At 48.8% G+C, this 18,156-nt stretch overlaps 1 protein-coding gene across 2 annotated transcripts in view; it reads right to left on the reverse strand.

Moving 5' to 3' along the window:
• Positions 1-18,156, reverse strand: part of MAPK4 (mitogen-activated protein kinase 4) — a 149,378-nt gene that overhangs the window by 34,637 nt on the left and 96,585 nt on the right. For both annotated transcript variants that reach the window (XM_047698325.1, XM_047698326.1), the window contains exon 2: positions 15,385-16,829. In XM_047698325.1, coding sequence (XP_047554281.1) covers positions 15,385-15,930 — 546 coding nt within the window. In that variant the 5' untranslated portion in view covers positions 15,931-16,829. The remainder of the gene's footprint in view (positions 1-15,384; positions 16,830-18,156) is intronic.

Below are 18,156 nucleotides of genomic sequence, written 5' to 3' on the forward strand. Positions count from 1 at the left end.
GGCTCGATCCCAGGATCCTGAGACCATGACCTGAGCGGAAGGCAGAGGCCCTAATCCACTGAGCCACCCAGGTGCCCCTGTGGAAATGTTTTAAACTACATATTCATTTTGTAAGTAGAGAGGGATATTCTACTTCTCAAAAATTTTTTTTGAGATACAACACATATACCATAAAATTCACCATTTTAAAATGTACCATCCAGTGGTTTTAAGTGTACTGGCAAGGTTGTACGACCATCATTACTAACTAATTCTAGAACATTTTCACCGTCCCAACACAAAACCTCATACCCATTAGAAGTCACACTCTATTTTTCTCCAACTCCCAGCCCCTGGCACCACTAATTTATTTTCTGTCTCCATGAATTTGTCTATCTTGTACAGTTCACAGAAGCAGAATAATACAACAGGTGGCCTTTTGTGACTGGCTACTTTCACTTACCATAATGGTTTCAAAATTCACCCATGGCATACAGCATGCATATTAGCACTTCATTCTGCTTCATGACCCAAAGAGCCAAAACTATCTTGAAAAAGATCAATGTAGGAAGACCCACCTCCTGATTCCAAAACTTACTACCAAACTTCAGTCATCAGGATAGTGGTGTTCTGACATAAGGAGAGATATGAATGAAGCTGGACCTCTCTCTCACACCATCTACAGCAATGACTTCAACATGGATCTAAGACCCAAAAGTAAGACCTGAAACTATTAAAACTTTCAGAAATCATACATGTAAATCTTCACAACCTTTGATTATACCCCAACTGCAAAAACAACAAAAGAAAACATAAACCGGGTACCAACAAAATTTAAAAAAAAAAAGTTTGCTTCAGAGGACAACTCCAAAAAAGCGAAAGATAACCCACAGAGTGACAGAAATTCAAGTTATTTATCTGATAAGTGACTTATATCTAGAATATATAAAGAACTTTTACAATTCTATAATAAAACAAAACCCAAATAACCCAATTAAAAATGGACAAAGGATCTGAACAGACAGCTCCCCAAGGAAGATCTACACATGGCCAACAAGCACATGAAAAGATGCTCGACATCATTGGCCACCAGGGAAATGGAAATCAAAACCACAATGATGCACACCCTCATACCTCATTCTGGGATGGCCAGAATGAAAACAAACACACAAAACAGAAACTGAGAAGTGTTACTGAGGATCTGGAGAAACTGAACCCTTGTTGCTGGTGAGAATGTAAAATGGTGCCACCAGTTTGGAAAACATTCTGGTAGTTCCTCAAACAGCACCATATGACTCAATAATCCCACCTTAGGTTTATACCCAAGAGAAATGGAAACCTACAGACCCACAAACCTGGTTCATCAGCATTCACAGCAGCATCATTCATGATAACTGAAAAGTGGAAACAATGCCATAAGCCAAGGAACAAAGAGATAAAATATGGTGTATCCAATTCTGGCATGTCATTTGGCAATAAGTAGAAATGAAGCAGTGAGACCCGCTACCATATGAATGAAGCTTGAAAATATACCAACCCGGTCACAGAGGACCACACACCACATGATCCTATTTATATAAAATGCCTGGCATGGGCAAATCCATAAAGAAAGAAAGTAGACTTCTTGGTTGCCTAGGACTGGAGAAGGAGGGGATGGAGACCTTGAGGGGTGATGACTCAGGGGGTTGAGGGTTTTGTGGGGGGTAATGAAGAGGTTTTAAAATTGATTCTGGGGGTACTTGGGTGGCTCAGTCAGTTGAGTGTCTGACTCTTGGTTTCAGCTTTGGTTATGATCTCAGGGTTGTGGGATCAAGCCCCACTTACAGCTGTGCACTCAGCGTGGAGCCTGCTTGAGGTTCTCTCTCTCCCTTCTCCTCTGTCCCTCCCCACACTCATGCATGCTCTCTCCCTCTCAAATAAGTGAGTAAAATATTTTAAAAAATAAAATAAAATTGATTATGGTGATAGATGCACAACTCTGTGAATATACGCCAGTGAAATGTACATTTCAAATGGGTGAGTTGTATAGAATGTTGATCATGTCTTAAGTTAGTGTAAAAGCCGATATAAACCTCTGTTCTACTGCAAGAAGCACCCTCACTGGTAGCGTTTTCCCAAATAGCTGCGTGCTGGGGCATTGAAGCAGGCCGTGGCCCCAGTAAGTTTCCAGTGGGGAGAAATGGAAGGAAAGATCCAGTGGGGAGAGGTGGAAGGAAAGAGTGGTGCAGGAGCACTGGGGAGGATGGCAGGTGGACATGCGAAGGTGAGAGACTGTGTGGGGTCCCAGAGAGAAGAAGGGGCCTAGGACACAGGGATTGCATTTTCCTGTCCAGGCCCCACCTTTGCTCACTGTGGGCCCCACAGAAGATGACAAAACTGCTCTGTTCTCCAACTTTCTTCATGGGAAAAGCAGAAGCAAGTGCTCCCCATTTCATGACTCTCCCTTCTTCTCATCACAGCAAGTACCTGGGAGTCTTTGAGTTCTGGAGCCAAGCCCAGTGGCACTAGCTGCTGTCCAGGTCCCTGGAGGCAGGTCTGGTCCAGGCTCTGCTTCCTATTAGCAGTGGGTCTTAGATGAGCCCCAGGGGTCCCCTAGTCCTCACGTATCAAGTAAGGACAATAATTAACCTGACCTGCCTCCTTCAGAGGAGGATCCAGAGCTACCACGGGTGGGAAAGAACTCCCAGAGTGCACTACTGTGAATTCCAGGAAGAACTTCAGGGTAGATATGATGATATTGATCCCTCAGCTACAGGGGCCATCAGCTGTTCATGCTCTCTCATTAGCATCTGCAAATTGATCAGGGTCAGAGTTGAGGGCAGCTGGTGACCACAGAATAGAGCTAAGACAAAAGGCCTATAGAGGACCACTAGGGAAATGGAAAATGGAAAAAATTCATCCCCAAGAAGATGAGTCCCACATTTCACAGCTGCTTAATTGAGCTCACTGCCAGGAGGACACGTGGTTCTGCAGATGCTCGTCGTTCTGCATAGAAGATAGTGCAATACAACCTCCATGACCATACCCTAGGGTCTCCCACACTCTGGAAACCTGCTGTCCAGGTCATCTGGGGACACAGGAGAGGCCAGCATGGTGCAGCAGGCAGAACAAGGAATGGCTCCTCTTTTTCTCTGCCTCGGACAACAACAGGATGTTGTCAGGCGTGTGATGGACAGTAGAAGCAAACAGGACATCATGGAAGAGAGGGGAAGAAGCAAGAATGAGCATTCGGGCAGCTGTGAGACAAAGGCTTGCCTCTTCCCAAACAGCTGTGCCAGGATGGACCTCATGGTTGCTGTTCTGCATGCCTGGATATGGAACTGGAGGTGGACATCTAAGTGAGTACCTGTGGGGAGGACAGGCCTTCCTCTCCAGTCTGTGCATGGGGGAGGGTGGATGGGTAGGGGTGACAGGTGCTCATTGCTGGGATCCATTCTGAGGGGCCATTACCAATTCTGACTGGCTGGTCCCCAAGCTTACCAATCGTTAACTATTTTGAATATCAACACTAGTGTATAACCTCATTACCTTGCAGAAGTGCCAACATTTAGCAGCCCGGTCTACCTTCAGGTTAAACACCCTCTTCCAAGCATGGTGCTTCCTCATCAATCCATTCTGACAATTGATTCCCATAAAGGTTTCTGACTTGTCCCCACTCCTCTTCACTCCTTCCATTTTTATCTAAGATGAGAAACTAAAGCATGGTCAAGGGCCTCAATAATATTTATCATTAGTGCTAGAATTTCCAGTTGTCTGAGAACACAGAAACCCTCTCCAATCATGATTCATAATCACAGTGGAGAAGAGCTAATATTTACCGAGTGCTTCCCGATGCCTGACCTGGTGCCATGCACTGCACACACAGCCCTGGGAAGCAGGATCTAGTATGAAGAGGGAACAGGGCCAGCCTGCAGCAGGTGAGGTAACTCACTCTGGGTCACCTGGTACCAATGAGGAGGGTCAGGGTCATCCAGCTTCCCAAGGGCGTGGTGCACCCAGAAGAGCCTGTCCCATGGTTGGCATGGGGCCAGCAGCCGAGGCGGGACCACCCTTGGGGAGAGGGCGTAAAACTCATGTGACATGTCATGGTCAGCGTGTGTACACTCCCGGCCCAGAGGCTGGTGGGCTTCGCCCTTCTCTCTCATGGAGGGAGTGACTGGGCTTACCACTCTTGTAACAAACACATTCTTGGCAAGCAGACTCTTGTAACAAAACTTCCCCAACCTCCCACCTGAAAAGGTTACTGTGATAAAACCATCCATGTTCCTGCTGCACATTTTTGGGAACTACAGAAAAATGAACAGAAGGGGGGAAATCTCCTTCTTTTTATTTGTCATGTCTAACCCTTGTTAACAGTTTGGAGCTTTTAACCTCTAGCCAATTTCAACGTGTCATTCTTTTCTCTGTGTTTCCAGCTGTTACGATCACCATCTATACAATTCTGTATCTTGCTTTTTAAACCTAATCATTATGACATAAACATTTTCTATGCTATTGTGAACTCTTCAAAAACACCAATGAAAATAGTTGTATCCCATGCTATACGGTGGGTAACCCAGTTTACTTAACCATGCCCTAACCTCCAATATGATTTCAAGTTGAGATGTTCACGTTTGAGGTTCTAAGTAAAGAGGTGGTATTTGCCACATCTGAGTTCTGTGTATCTAGGAATTAAAGTGTCGCAGCTGGTCATGCAGTTTGAATATGGCTTTTTAACTTAAGGATGAGTTTTAAATGGTACTGAGGTGGAAGGAAAATGTCCCTGAATCCCAACAAGGCACTTAGCTAAATCTCTTAGGACATCTTTGTGGACAGTGAAGAAATACAGATCAGATAACTATATAATTTTGTAAACTCACAACTGGTTGGACAACTAAATCCGAAGACTGTTAGCTCAGGTTCAGTGTCACCCTGGAGAGACGTGTCTAACTGCCATGAGTCGAAGCATTTCACCTAATCCCTTTACACATTTTAAAACCAGTGATACAGGTGAAGTCCTAGAAGACAGGTGTATCAATGATGACGTTGTAAGGGATAAGATTGTCAACTATGACGTTGTAAGGGATCAAACAAAGATCCAAAAAGGTTTCATCAGGCGGGAATATTTGTCTGAAGCCAACAAGATGAAGATCAAGCATATAAATGTAAAACAGAGAATACCAGGCTCAACTGAAGTTGGTTGACAACAAGCTCAGTAGGAGGTAATAGTCGACGCGGCTGCCAAAAAAACCACGGGCAGCGGGAACAGTAAATCATTTATGGAGCAGAGAGGTCACACTCTCACTGACTCTGCTGGTGAAATCAGAGTATCTGTTCTGAAAGATACTTTTTAAGAAAGGGTATGACAAGTAGGAGGAGGTCAACGAAAAGACAGGGAGGGGAGGGTGAGCTCTGGCAACATTATCATGTGAACAGCCAACAAGGCAGCTTAGCTCAGTGGCTACAGCGTGACCTCCGAAGCCACTGCTAGGCGTTGACACCATGCGCCGCCATTTTCTAGCTGGTGACCTTGGACAAGCTACTCTCTGTGCCTCAGTGTCTCCATCTTAAAATGGGGACAAGAGCAGCACCTATCATCATCATCACCATTATTATTCTTACTACATTATTAGGCTGGTATAAGGACTGACTAGGTTAATACCTGTCAAGCACTCAGAACAGTACCTGGATATGCGAACAAAGGGCTTCTAGGCTGCAGAGAATTAGAAGGGCATGATGGATGACTTCAAATATTTGAAAGCTTCTCTGAAGGAGCGAAATTGTGCTTTATTCTGAGATGTTCTTGAGGACTGTACTCGATTCAGTGGAAAGGTAATGGCTTAGCCTCTTCATTTCAATTAGCATTTAATGTACATGTATTTTGGGTCAGATACTGTGCCAGGTGCTAGGAATAGAGAGAAAAATGAGATACATACTGTTTCCTAAGGGCTTCAATGTCTATCAGGGAAGAGTCAGCCACGTGAACAGATAATCACCATAGTATGGGAGTAAGTGCTTTGGGTAACTGGAAGAAGGTGTGATTAAGGGGCGCTTGGGTGGCTCAGTGGGTTAAGCCGCTGCCTTCGGCTCAGGTCATGATCCCAGGGTCCTGGGGTCGAGCCCCGCGTCGGGCTCTCTGCTCAGCAGGAGCCTGCTTCCCTTCCTCTCTCTCTGCCTGCCTCTCTGTCTACTTGTGATCTCTCTCTGTCAAATAAATAAATAAAATCTTTAAAAAAAAAAAAAAAAAAGAAGGTGTGATTAAGTCTCCCTCGGGGAGCTGGGCAAAGCTTTGCAGAGGTGGGGCTTCTGAGCTGAGTCTGCAGGGATAGTAGGAGTTCATGTGGGAGCAGAGGGAACAGTGTGTGGGATCAGAGCTGTCACCAAGTATGGGATTATCCAGTGAACGGTGACAAGTCAGTGATGTTACAGCACAAGGTGGGTGGGGGGGGGCGGGAGATAGAGACGGGGCTCAAAGAAGAGGAATACCAATGTACAAGGTTGCCAAGAAAGTCTGAATAATCCCAGCAGTACGATCTCCCCGCACCGCCCAGCCTACTTCTCTACTACTGTCTTTTCAACAGGCAACCCCAGCAAAGGCTGATTAAAGAAACTACACTCCAGGTGAAAATTGCAAAGGATTTGACTCAATTTTCCAATCATTCGTCTTCAGTGTAAACACTGGGATATTTGCCTATAGAGTAAGACAGTACCATATTCCTGAGATATTTATATCCCGAGAGTACCCAAGAGGAGGGACTGGAGCAAGGCCTGGAGCAGCTGGGCTCCTCCCCACCAGGACTGAGGGCGCTGTGTGAAAGGGAGTTCCCCTACCTGTACATCCACTCACGTACAAAGGGAAGGAGGAACAGTGCATTATTCTACACTTAGCCCCTAGGCTCTCCACTTGATGCCACTGAATAATATTCATTAAGCACGCTACTGGGATGTAGAGATAAGTAAGTCACCAACACTTCCTTCAAGGTGCTTACAATCTAGCATAAAGGGTCACTGGCCACACAGAGCATTACATCACTGAATGTGAGGGGGGCTGCTTCTGGTCATGACAGAGTAGCTATACTAGATTTGCCCTCCTGTCTTAAGCAATGACAAAACTGGACAAGCATACACATCAGATGTTTTCAGGCACTGGACAATGGGTTGAGGGAAGGTAAGGAAACACATAAGGTGGATTTCATATTCGCCCTGGCACTCCGCCTGGGTAGATTGCCCAACCACAGGGAGATGGAGCAAAGCAGAACATCGTTGTCCTACTGATCTGGGGAAGTAGGAACTGGAGTTTGGGGCTGTTGAAACGTCCAGAACTGGCAGGACAAGATGCTGGAGAGGAAGGTTCTTCAATACGGTGGGGGCCCAGAAGTTTGTTGTGAGGGTGGGGCTCACACAGATCTCTGGCTGAGTGCTGTGTTGCTCAGATGCAGGGTGAGATCTGGCGTGGGCTGGCAGAGAGCAGCTACTTTGGAATTGAGAGCAAGAATATTAGAGGTTCTAGAGACCTACCACTGGATCCATGGGAGTTCCAGTCTAGCCAGCCAGAGGGGAAGCACCAGGCATTCCAGTGACAACAGAAAGAGCAGGTCCTAGGAGTAAGGACCACGTTCTAGATTAAGGGTTACTCTAGTCCTGCCCTCTCAAAGCCTAAAGCCAAGCCTTAACAAAATTAAGGAGAACCATCAGTAAATTAATGGACTGCCAGAACAAAAACCAAAATTGGGTTTTGAACTCATTAAAGGAAGACAATATAATTCAGACTCCTTTTCAGAGTATCATTTGCAATGTCCACAAAATTATGAGAAATGTGGAGAAGAAAGAAAATGTGACCCAAATTCAGAAGAAAAAAGGAGTCAATATAAAACAACCCGGAGATGTCCCAGATTTGGAATTGGCAAAGACTTTAAAGCAGTTATTTTAAATATTTCATGGATTTAAAAGGGAAAAAAATGATCTCAATGGATGAAGATGGGGAATTTTAGCACACAAAGGGAAACTATAAAAAAGGAACCAAATGGAAATTCTGGAATGGAAAAGCATATTATCTAAAAAGGAAAACTCACCAAATGAGCTTAATGACAAATTAGAGATGGCAGAAGAAAGGATTAGTGAAGGTGAAGACAGAACCACAGAACTTACCCATTTAAAAAAAAAAGACAGAAGAAAGACTGTATAATCTTCTGGAGCAATAACAACCTAAGTAATACATCTAATCAGAACTCAGAAAGAGAAAAGAGAAAAAGCAGAGCAGGAAAAAAAAAAATTGTTGAAATGTCCCAAATAAACCTACAGAACCAAGAAGCTCAATGAATCCCAAATAAAATAAGCATCAAGAAACACACACCTGGGCACATCCCAGTCAAGCTGCTGAAAGTTAAGGCTCAAGACAAAATCTTGGTTGCAGAGGGAAAATGATGTGAATGAAGACCTTCTCTTCAGAAATAATAGGGACAGGAAATAAGGCAATGGCATTTTTAAGTACTGAATGGCAAAAAAGATCATAGATTCAGAATTTCATATCCAGAGAAAACAAACTTTAAACATGAGAGGAAAATAAAGACACTTTCTAGATAAGGGAAAGTCTTTGCCAACTTGTCAGCAGCAAACCTACTACATGAAATTTGAGCCCCTCTCCAGTAGGCTGGTGGGACACTGACTTCCTCTGGGTGAGCGCCAGGTGAGTAAGGAGGCTGGTGTTCAAAATAAGGAGGAAGCTCCTGATCCCTTTACGCTTTTTCCCCCCCTTTTATGCTTTTAATCAACAGCTCACCGCCCCCTCCCAAGAGGCAGACCGGCAGGAACAGGAGAAAAGGTGAGCTTTGTTTCCTAAGATGACGAGGAAGGCAGCAAGCTAGGCAGCGATACCCTGGGGCGGCGAAGCCAGCAGTAGAATCCTGAAATGCTGTAAACAGGCATTGCTCCAAGCCCCTAATTCCGTCACTCATCACCTTGGCCTCATTCCCAGATGCTCCTCGATCTCTCTAGGATCTGGCAATAAAGGGTCAATTCCTGGCGAGCAGGGCCCCTCCAGGACCCTACCTTGGGTCTCTGGCTGGCTGCCTTTCTGATGGGCAGTACACGGGCCATGCTAGTTAAAGATTTTTCCTATGGCCCCTGGTTGCTTCCCAGGGAGGGAGGCCAGGGTGTGATGTTCAGGGAGGGTGCAGGAGAGGACCCCAGGAGGCCCAGGGACACCATGGAGGCCCTACTCCTGGGGTTGGGGCTGCAGTGGGAAAGGGCAGGGAGGCTCTGAGAGCCAACGAAATTAGCTCTCCAGTGGGCCCGAGGATTCAGGGACACTTGACTCTCTAGTACAACCTCTGTTCTAATCCCCTAGGTCATGTTTTTCCCTTTTAAAAAGGGATATGTCATAGCCTTTTAAATAAATCTTTTCAGCTCCACTGATTTGGAATAACATGCTTAGCAGCTTAAGAACTTCTAGCTGGGCCTTCAGCAAGTTGTCTTTCCACGAGCCCATTTTCTCATGAAACACTGGCCTCCGGGTCTGGCTGGGCCTCTCCCAGTGCCGGCACTGTAGACCCCGGTCCTATTCCGGGATCCCTGGGAGGGATGCTACTCCTCCCTCCCTGCATGTAGGGAGCTGCTCCTCTTTCCCCGCATCTCCAAGACGGAGATCATTCAAAACACAAGCCCACAGAACCCCAAAAGGCCACTCTCTTGATCAGGGGCAAAGACCCTATTTCAGGCCCAGGAATGAGCATTCCTCCTCGGAGGTTCCGTTTCAAGGGAATCTGGGCTGTGTGTCTACCCAGGCAGACAGGAGGAGCTTATATTGGCCTAGACAGATGAGAAGCTGTCAGAAGGCAGTGGCCCGGAGAGGAGGAAGTGGGGTTGATCAACACGGTTAAACCAGTGTGGACACTGCCGACCGAAGCTCCGTGCACAGCCTTCGGAAGCTGGCCGTGTGTGTTCACCACCACGAACCTGTCTGCCTCCTCCGGGACCTTGAACCACAAGCCTTAACGAACCACGGTCATCTGCCCTCAATCCACACTCGGTCTCACTGATCCGTGAAGCCAGTGTCTCCCGTCAAGTTACAGGAATCAAGGAGTTGACACCAGAATGAAAAGTCCATGTTTTCTAAGATGGTGTTCCTATCACCGGACTACGGTGAAAGTCACACCCAAACAGAACCAACGCTCCTTTCAGTGGAGATCCCTGGTTTGTGTAGCTTTCTGCCAAACCTGAGCGATGGTGCACAGGCCAGACAGCTTCCCATGTGATGTGATGGAGACCCTGAAAAGCCATCCTGCCGAAAACAACCCTCCTCATTCCCTGTCATGACATTCCCGCCGTGAATGACCCTGTTAGTTAAAGGAGCTGCTTTAAATACAACCCCATAATCTGGGAGTTCTTAGCCTCCTTCGTGGTGCTGTCCACACACAAGCTGTTTCGTGTCTTCAGATCAGTGGTTCTTTTTTTTTTTTTTTTAAAGATTTATTTATTTGACAGACATCACAAGTAGGCAGAGAGGCAGGCAGAGAGGAAGAGGGGGGGGAGGAAGGCTCCCTGCTGAGCAGAGAGCCTGATGCAGGGCTCGATCCCAGGACCCTGGGATCATGACCTGAGCCGAAGGCAGAGGCTTTAACCACCCAGGTGCCCCAGATCAGTGGTTCTTGAAAGTGAACCAGCATCAGACTCACCGGGAGGCCTGTTACTACCCAGCTTGCTGGCCCCACCCTGAGTTTCCGATAAGGGTCGGCCTGAGACAGAACCAGAGACCCTGCATCTCTAACAAGCCCCGGGGACAAAGTCGATGTTCTGGTCCTGCACCCACTTTGAGAATTAATCACCGTCCTATTAATTTCTAAGGCATCTTCAGGAGATCGGTAGCTATAGTGTGAACGCACTCTGATAGGGAGTGAGGTATGAAGACAGAGGGCTCTGGAACAGAAAGGGGTCAAGGGCCCAAAGACAGGCCAGCTGAACAAACTCAGATCTTCTCAATTGATCCACCAATGCACAAGTGCCGTGGGCTGTGCAGCCGCTGCTGGGCCTCTGACTCTGGCTTTCTTTCCTGATGTCTTCTGCCTGCGGCCCCCAGAGGAAAGACGAGGCTGCTGGTAGCGCCCCGGCAGCCCAGGCGAGGATGGGGGACTCCTCCCTCAGCCACGGCAGCCCCTCCAGGAGGAGAGTGAGTTCACACAGCTGATCTGGCTGTCAGCGTGCTGTGGGATCTTGGGGGCTCCTGACACCACGTAGAATTTGCACAGGACTCAGCCGAGTCTTAAACAACATTTCTTTTTTGCCTCTTTGGAGACCCTCTGCTTCCTAACAGGATAAATTCAAAGGAAAACATGCTCTGACCCTTCAGCAGCCTCTTGACACAGACAACAAGGAACTCCTTAGCGGGCTGGCTGAGGAGGTGGGTGGGGAGGGCTTCATCACAGGAGCAGAGGCTGGGAAGCCACCTATCAGGTGGGGCCTCATGACTCCCCCCTTGCCCCGTTAGGAGCTGGTTCTGTATGTCAGTGGAGAAGGAACTAAGACTTGAATGTCCACATGGTATCATCAGGGTGTCTACTGGGCGAACAGTTCTGTTAGTGCTTTCGCCCTTCGTACATCTGAAAACACTTTGACATCCTCCACGTGACTCTATCAAGAATCCTGAGAAATCACCAGAATGGGAACAGTGACTGACAGAAGACCACTGAGAAAAGAGGCACAGAAAAACCAGTGGGCATGGAGTCGAACCATGTGTGCTGACCACACATTGTGAGATCTTGAGTGGGGGGGTCTCTTTCCTAGGCCCTGGTTTTGTCATCTGTGAAATTATGGACAAGGTAATGGTGAGGCCTTCTGATAGATCTACTCAGGAACGAGCTGTTCAAAGAGCAGGACTGGCCTGAGGTCAGTGAGGTGAGTAACAGTGACTCAGAGAGACGAGTGCCCCCTAAGCTGTTGAGTAGGCCATTAGAGCACTCCATTGCCACCCACTGTAATCACCCTGACAGTGTGGGCTAACTGGGAACTCCAGTTGCCTTCTGGACCTGGCAAAGATCAAGGCCCCCAAGGGAGGGATGGTAAGGGAGACCCAGAATGCTCTCGGACTGTGTCTTCAAGTCCCAGGGAAGCCAGCTGCTCACTGGAGAAGAGAAAGCCATTTCCTTCGGCACCTCCTTTCACCAGGTGAACTCAGTGGACACGACCCTGGATGGCAGGCCCCGTGCTAGATGAACAGATGTGGAAGCGAAGGAGACTCACCTCACTGTCCACCCAGGAGGGAGTCACAGTGAGGAGTGGGAAACCGGGTGGGTGGTGCTCAGCCAACGGGCCAAGTCCAGCCACCAGTCAGGTCACAAAGTCTGGCCCTGGCCCTGGGCTGAATCAGCATGAAAAAAAGGAGTGCCCTTTTATAACCCACACCTAGGCGCTGACTGCTGCCCAGGTGAGTACCACCTTCTTTGAGGCGAGTGCAGGAGCCATAAGACTTGAGGAAGGCTCAGGTTCAGAGCAGCTCCCAGGCGGACACCCTCCGCCACACACACAGGGGAGAGCAGATGCACACGTCTGACCCCCGCCAACCCCCTTGCTGGAGAAATTATGGGCCTGCTCTCTTTCTGAGACTCAAACCCTCTACACACATGCAATCCGTGGACCCAACCAGCTTCCCACCCGTGATGTGCTGGTAAGTGACTGTTCTCCCACCTGTTCAAGATGGTCAAGAGATCCACTGGGCCAAGCCTCAGGCACAGTGATCAGACTCCATGGGGGAGATAAGGTGCACACGACATGCCCTCAAGAACCAAGGGGCTCTCAGCCTCCGGGAGCAGAGAAGAGGCAGACGCAAATACCCATGGGACAGAGGAGAGAATGGGAGATGCTAGAAGGTCCAGGTTATGGGTTGGGGAAAAACCAACAGGGAGCTTCAGAAGAAGGGAAGGCTAATTTCAACTGGGGACCAGTTGGCCTTCCAAAACAAGATAGAGCCTGGAGGGACCGTGCCTTAGGATGCGAGAAGGCCCCAGTTCTAAAGCCTCTCACGCCACAGTCAGCCAAATCATCTCAAGACAGCCGGTTCTCTCGGATTTCAGACGGACCATTTGCCCTAAGTGCCTCACAGCTTTATGAGAACTAAATGAGAGCTGATTTAAATGCACACTGGGTCAAAGAAAGCACCAAATATAAAGTTTTTGTCATCACTCGGCTTAGAATGAGGAGGTAACGAGGGAGGCCGAAAGTACATGAGGGAGAAGGGGTGCGAAGGGGTGCGGGGGACACCTGCCAAAGGCAGGGCTCACGCAAACACCCACTGGGCTCACATCGGGCTCCAGTGATTTTTTTTTAACTCCCACAGATAATTTTATTGAAGAGACTCTAAGAAGATATGTCACAACACCTAAATTCTTCGGCATCAGGAACATGAAAGTCCCAACCAGAGAGGTGTCTTCCCAGCCCCAAGGGACAGGAACGCAGCCACTTACAGTTGCCAGCCAGGGAACCAGGGCCGGGGTCCGGGGTGCTCAGCAAACACTCCTTACATAAACGGACGGGCTCCTTACTGCCTCCAGTGGGGCTTTACATTCATGCTCCATGTTGACTTGTAACCACAAGCCAGCGGGGCAGATGGCATCTACTCTCGTCCCTGTCAAAGATGGGGAAACCAGGGTTCCCAGAGGGCAAGTGACTATCCACATCCCTGGTTAGCACTGCCAGAAGGGAGCCTGGACCCCTGCCTCCTCACCTCCTTACACTACGCACTTTCTAAGAATTGTTATGGCAGCCGATCTTCACCCCAACACCTTTCCTGACTTTAGAGACGGTCTCCCGCGTGCTGTTCGGAGCACTCTCCCCGGAACACATCGCTTAATCAGACCCGTTCATCAAGGGAGGTCCTGTTCTTACTCCCAAAGGTACTGGTTTATTGCAATTCAGAAAGTGGTTTTGTGCATCCCAGAAATGAGTGTCATGGATGCTCTGGTCCTTTCACCAAATAAGAATTGATTTGGGTTAAAACCTTCAGTTTGATTGTTTCGAGTCATTGCTTCTTAGAAGAAAGCGAAGGGTATTAGGAAGACAGAAGGGCATTATTATTATTATGGTTGTTGTTGTTTTTTTTTTTTTACCATGGATACTCTTTGCCTACAAAGTCAACTGTCAGTGTTGACAGATGGCCTAGCCGCAGGAAGGGGGGGACGGGGGCAAGCTCTTGGTTAAGGTGGCACTAAGGAGCTCGAACCAGCTGGGCTGATCTGGGGTCTGAAATCTGGGCTGGAGCCCAAGTTCTAGCCAGTGAGGGTGGGACAGGGAGCCCTGCCTCCCCCTCCCCTGGATACCCTCTCACTGTAGCTACCCCATGCAGGTCTGTGCCTTTCTATGAGTCTGTGACCTTCTGGCTGCGGCAAATAAGGTAGCAAGGGAGAGCAAAAGAATGGGGCCTCAGAGAGAAAGCTGAAGCATGTTCAAGGTCAGAGCTACCCTCCCCTTTCATGACCTACCTCGGCCACTTTGGCTGACCTACTTCCTAGGGAATGTTTTCATTCTAATAAAAATTCACGGTTCAAAGGTTTTGGCAGAAGGCTGGAAATCACAACCACTCCACAGCTCTGTTGAGGGATGTCTGGTGATATGTGCTCGGGCTGAGGGGCTCAGAGGCTCTCCTAAATTGGCAGGAACCAGGGGTGGGGGAATAGAACTTCCAAGGATTCCCAGTTCCTGAAGGGAGCAGTGGATTAGTTAAGAAGAGGTCAGGGGCCTTAACAACGAAAGTCCACCTGTCCATCAGTGTGGCTGGATCAGCTCTGATCTCTGCAGCTGGAAGAGCATTTAGCTCTGACCAGGGGGTCTCAGGCCTGTCCAGACACCTCTAGTGTTAGTATGACAGTGAGAGGCCAGAGCACTGTGGGACCTGGGAGAGCTGAGCCATTAGCTAGACAGCGTACGCTGAGGATGAGTTTACCAGATTCACTGTTCGTGCCCCCTGTCCGTGGACAGAGAAAATGGGACACAGAGTAGGGGGAGGAGGCAAGCTGAACCAGAGCATAAGGCTGGTGTGCTGGGGAGCCTCATGGGGAGCCCTGAGCAGACAGCAGGGAGAGGGGGTATTAGGCGGATGGCAGAGATAAGAGGATGCTAGAGGCAAATTCACCAACCACAGTCTTAAAGTCATAGAGTTTAGAGCTGGAAGGCATCTTCGAGATCACCTTCTCCAACCCCCTCTTGCAAAGCTAGGAATTCTGGGTCATGGCCACAGTGTAGAGCCAAGCCTAAGAGCCAGGTCACCGCTCCCACTCCCTGCCCAGCCAGCTGCTGCTTGTGAGGCCAGTGGTCTTTCTGGCACCCTCCAGTCTCCCCCAGGTACGGACCCCAGCCCCCCGGCTTCAGTGAAGCTGAGTGACCGTGAGCATCCTGGAGGATTCAGGGAACCACCCCACCAGCCATTCCAGCTAGCCATACCTTGTGTGAATAATGCTGGTCAACAATCCTTGCCAACCCGAAGTCCCCGATCTTGAGCACGAGGTCCTCTGTGCTGATGAAGATGTTGGCGGGCTTCAGGTCCCTGTGCAGCACGTTGGCCGAGTGGATGTACTTGAGCCCTCGGAGCAGCTGGTACATGAACAGCTTCGCGTGCTCCTCCGTCAGCGTGCCCTGCTCCAGCAGGCGCGCCAGGTCCGTCTCCATGTGCTCCTGGACGATGTAGGCCACGCTGAACTTGAACAGCTCGCCCTGCAGGTCGGTGCCCTTGGGCCCCAGCACCTCGTACACCTTCACGATGTTGTCGTGGTCCAGGCGACGGATGATCTTGATCTCCCGGAGGGCGTGCTTCATGCTGCGGGCGTCGCTCAGGACGATCTTCTTGACCGCCACCTTCCGGCAGGCCCTGCTGTCCACGGCCGACAGCACCAGCCCGTTGACGCCAAAGCCCAGGGGCTGGAAGTCAACAAAGCGCCCACCAAGGTCATACCCATAGACACTGGCAATGCAGTCCCCCTTCTCGGCCATTGTCGGCTCAGTGGTCAGGGTCCGCCTGGGCGATGGAGGGGCGGTCAACGTCGGCCAAGCCCCGGGGAGCAGCTTTCCCGGCACACCTCATTCTGTCGAATCCCAGAGCTGAGGGTTGCTTTTTCTCGTGGTGATGTCACTGCCACCAACCCTCTGGAGATAGGAGTGGCATCTGTCCATGCTTGCTGAGCTGCAGAAGGCGAAGGCTCAGACTGTTTTCTTGACCTGCGTCAGGAGGGCTGTCCACCAACTCCTCGGTACTCTGAACTCTCCTCGAAATTTAGAATGGCTCATGCTTTCTTCAAATGTAGCATCTTGGAGAGAAAAACCAGTCTCGTGATCTATGTGACTGTGATGTTTCCTACCATAATGAGCCTCAAGGTAAAAGATCCAGAAACTCTCCTCTTTGAATCTTGTGTTAAAAAAGACGTTCCTTCTGGCTGAAATGCAGAGCTGTGGCTGGGCTGAGCTCCTGGACTTCTGATGGCCCAAAGCTCGGTTTTATCACAGCATCCAGCAGCCTGGTAGCTCTTCTCTGTGTCCCAAGCAGGATGAAGGGATCCCAGCAATGGATTCTGGAGGCCTCCGGGGGCTTCTTTCTACTTCTGCCAGCTCCCCTTTCTAGCAGCTCCCCTTAGATGCTGCAACCCAAATCAGGCTGGTGGGCACTGGCGAAGAAAGCCGGAGAAACCCAACCACCTTTCTCGAGCTCTACACCAAGTTACCCCGGAAGTCCCAAAGCCGAGGGGCACTCAACTGCCACGCCAGGATCCTCCAGAGGCCTCCGACGGGGCTGCGTCCTTGGTCACCCCTTCCTCCACGCCACCTTGCACAAGACTGTGCTGTTGGACTCGGACAGGTTGCAGGAACGCGGCATCTTTCAGACCATGTCTCCTTTCCTGTCAAAGAAATAACGTTGGGTAAATTTCCACACTCCAGCCTCCAACACCTTCCCACTTGCGTGTCCTTTGTTAACCAGCCCAAGTGTTATTTGATCTGTCCAGCCAGCTGAAACACTGCTTGCTCAGGGGATTCCGGGCTCTGCGCTGCCCAGCCGCCCCTCCTGCTGTGCACAGCGCTCCCCTGGAAGGGAGAGAAGATGGATTGATTTGATAAGATCGTCAAATGGTGTGCCTTTGATGTAAATGCCTGCTCCCCAGAGGTTCACACACCCAAATTGTGGGTGGGAATGATCTGCTCTGACTTTTGAGAAATTAACTTGTGATGCTCTCTAAACACATACCTCAGTACTAGCTGGGAAGGTTGAGAGTAAAAAGTAACGTGCTGCAGACAGAAAATAAAGGAGTGATAATTTTGTTATCTGCTTGGACCCCTTTGCTTCTCCCTTTCGCAAATGTCTCTGGATATTTTGAGAGAATTTGCCAGGTGCTGATGTTTAATTACATGTGTATCTCTTGCTTTCCAAAGAGGCAGCTTAAGCACACACACCAAATAAGAGAACTTTATTACCACCCTATAAAAGGGACTCTCTGCCCAGCAAAGAAGGGCACAGACTTAGCAAGACACCAGGACCGGCATGGTGAACTGTGTTCTCTTTGATGATGAGGATGTAGCTCTGCAAAGCAATGGCTCAAATCCTATCCTGACTGCCCCCTGGTGGCTGCTGACTCAAATTACAGGCACAGGACCTAAGGGGGAGGAAAAAAACTGCAAAACAAACAATGTAAAATCAGACCTCTGGAGTAAAGGCAATGTCATAGCTCTTAAGGGAGTGGCAGGTTTCACAAGTTTATTAAGTCCACGGACATTCAGAGAACAAATACTGTATGCTGCACAAAGGAGTGAATTTCAGAGCTATTTCTTAGTTCTCATCACCCCGTTGGATCCTCTATAGGGATGCTTTCATATCTGAATTTTGCACAACTCTGCAAATGGTAAGTGAGGCAAAACAACAGTTAGCTCAATGTCTGAAATTAAGGGGGCAAATCAGGAGACACAGATGATCTGAAATAGTAAATAATCAGATCCCCTCTGACGACTTATGACAGATTTGCCAAGGGTCTGGAACATAGTAAATGCTCAGCAGATGTTAGCTATTGACAACTTTGCTAAAAATTCCCTTGTACTTGAGTAAGATGGACGTACTATTCTAATGTTTTATCAAAATCTTCAGTGATTCTACTCTGCATGTTTTTACTGGTCCCAGCAGCAAAATAACTTTGGTCTTAGAGAAATTTCAGACTGGGAAGCAATCACAGCAAACAA

Source organism: Lutra lutra, chromosome 12 (genome assembly GCF_902655055.1).
Source record: "Lutra lutra chromosome 12, mLutLut1.2, whole genome shotgun sequence".
NCBI classification, from domain to species: domain Eukaryota; kingdom Metazoa; phylum Chordata; class Mammalia; order Carnivora; family Mustelidae; genus Lutra; species Lutra lutra.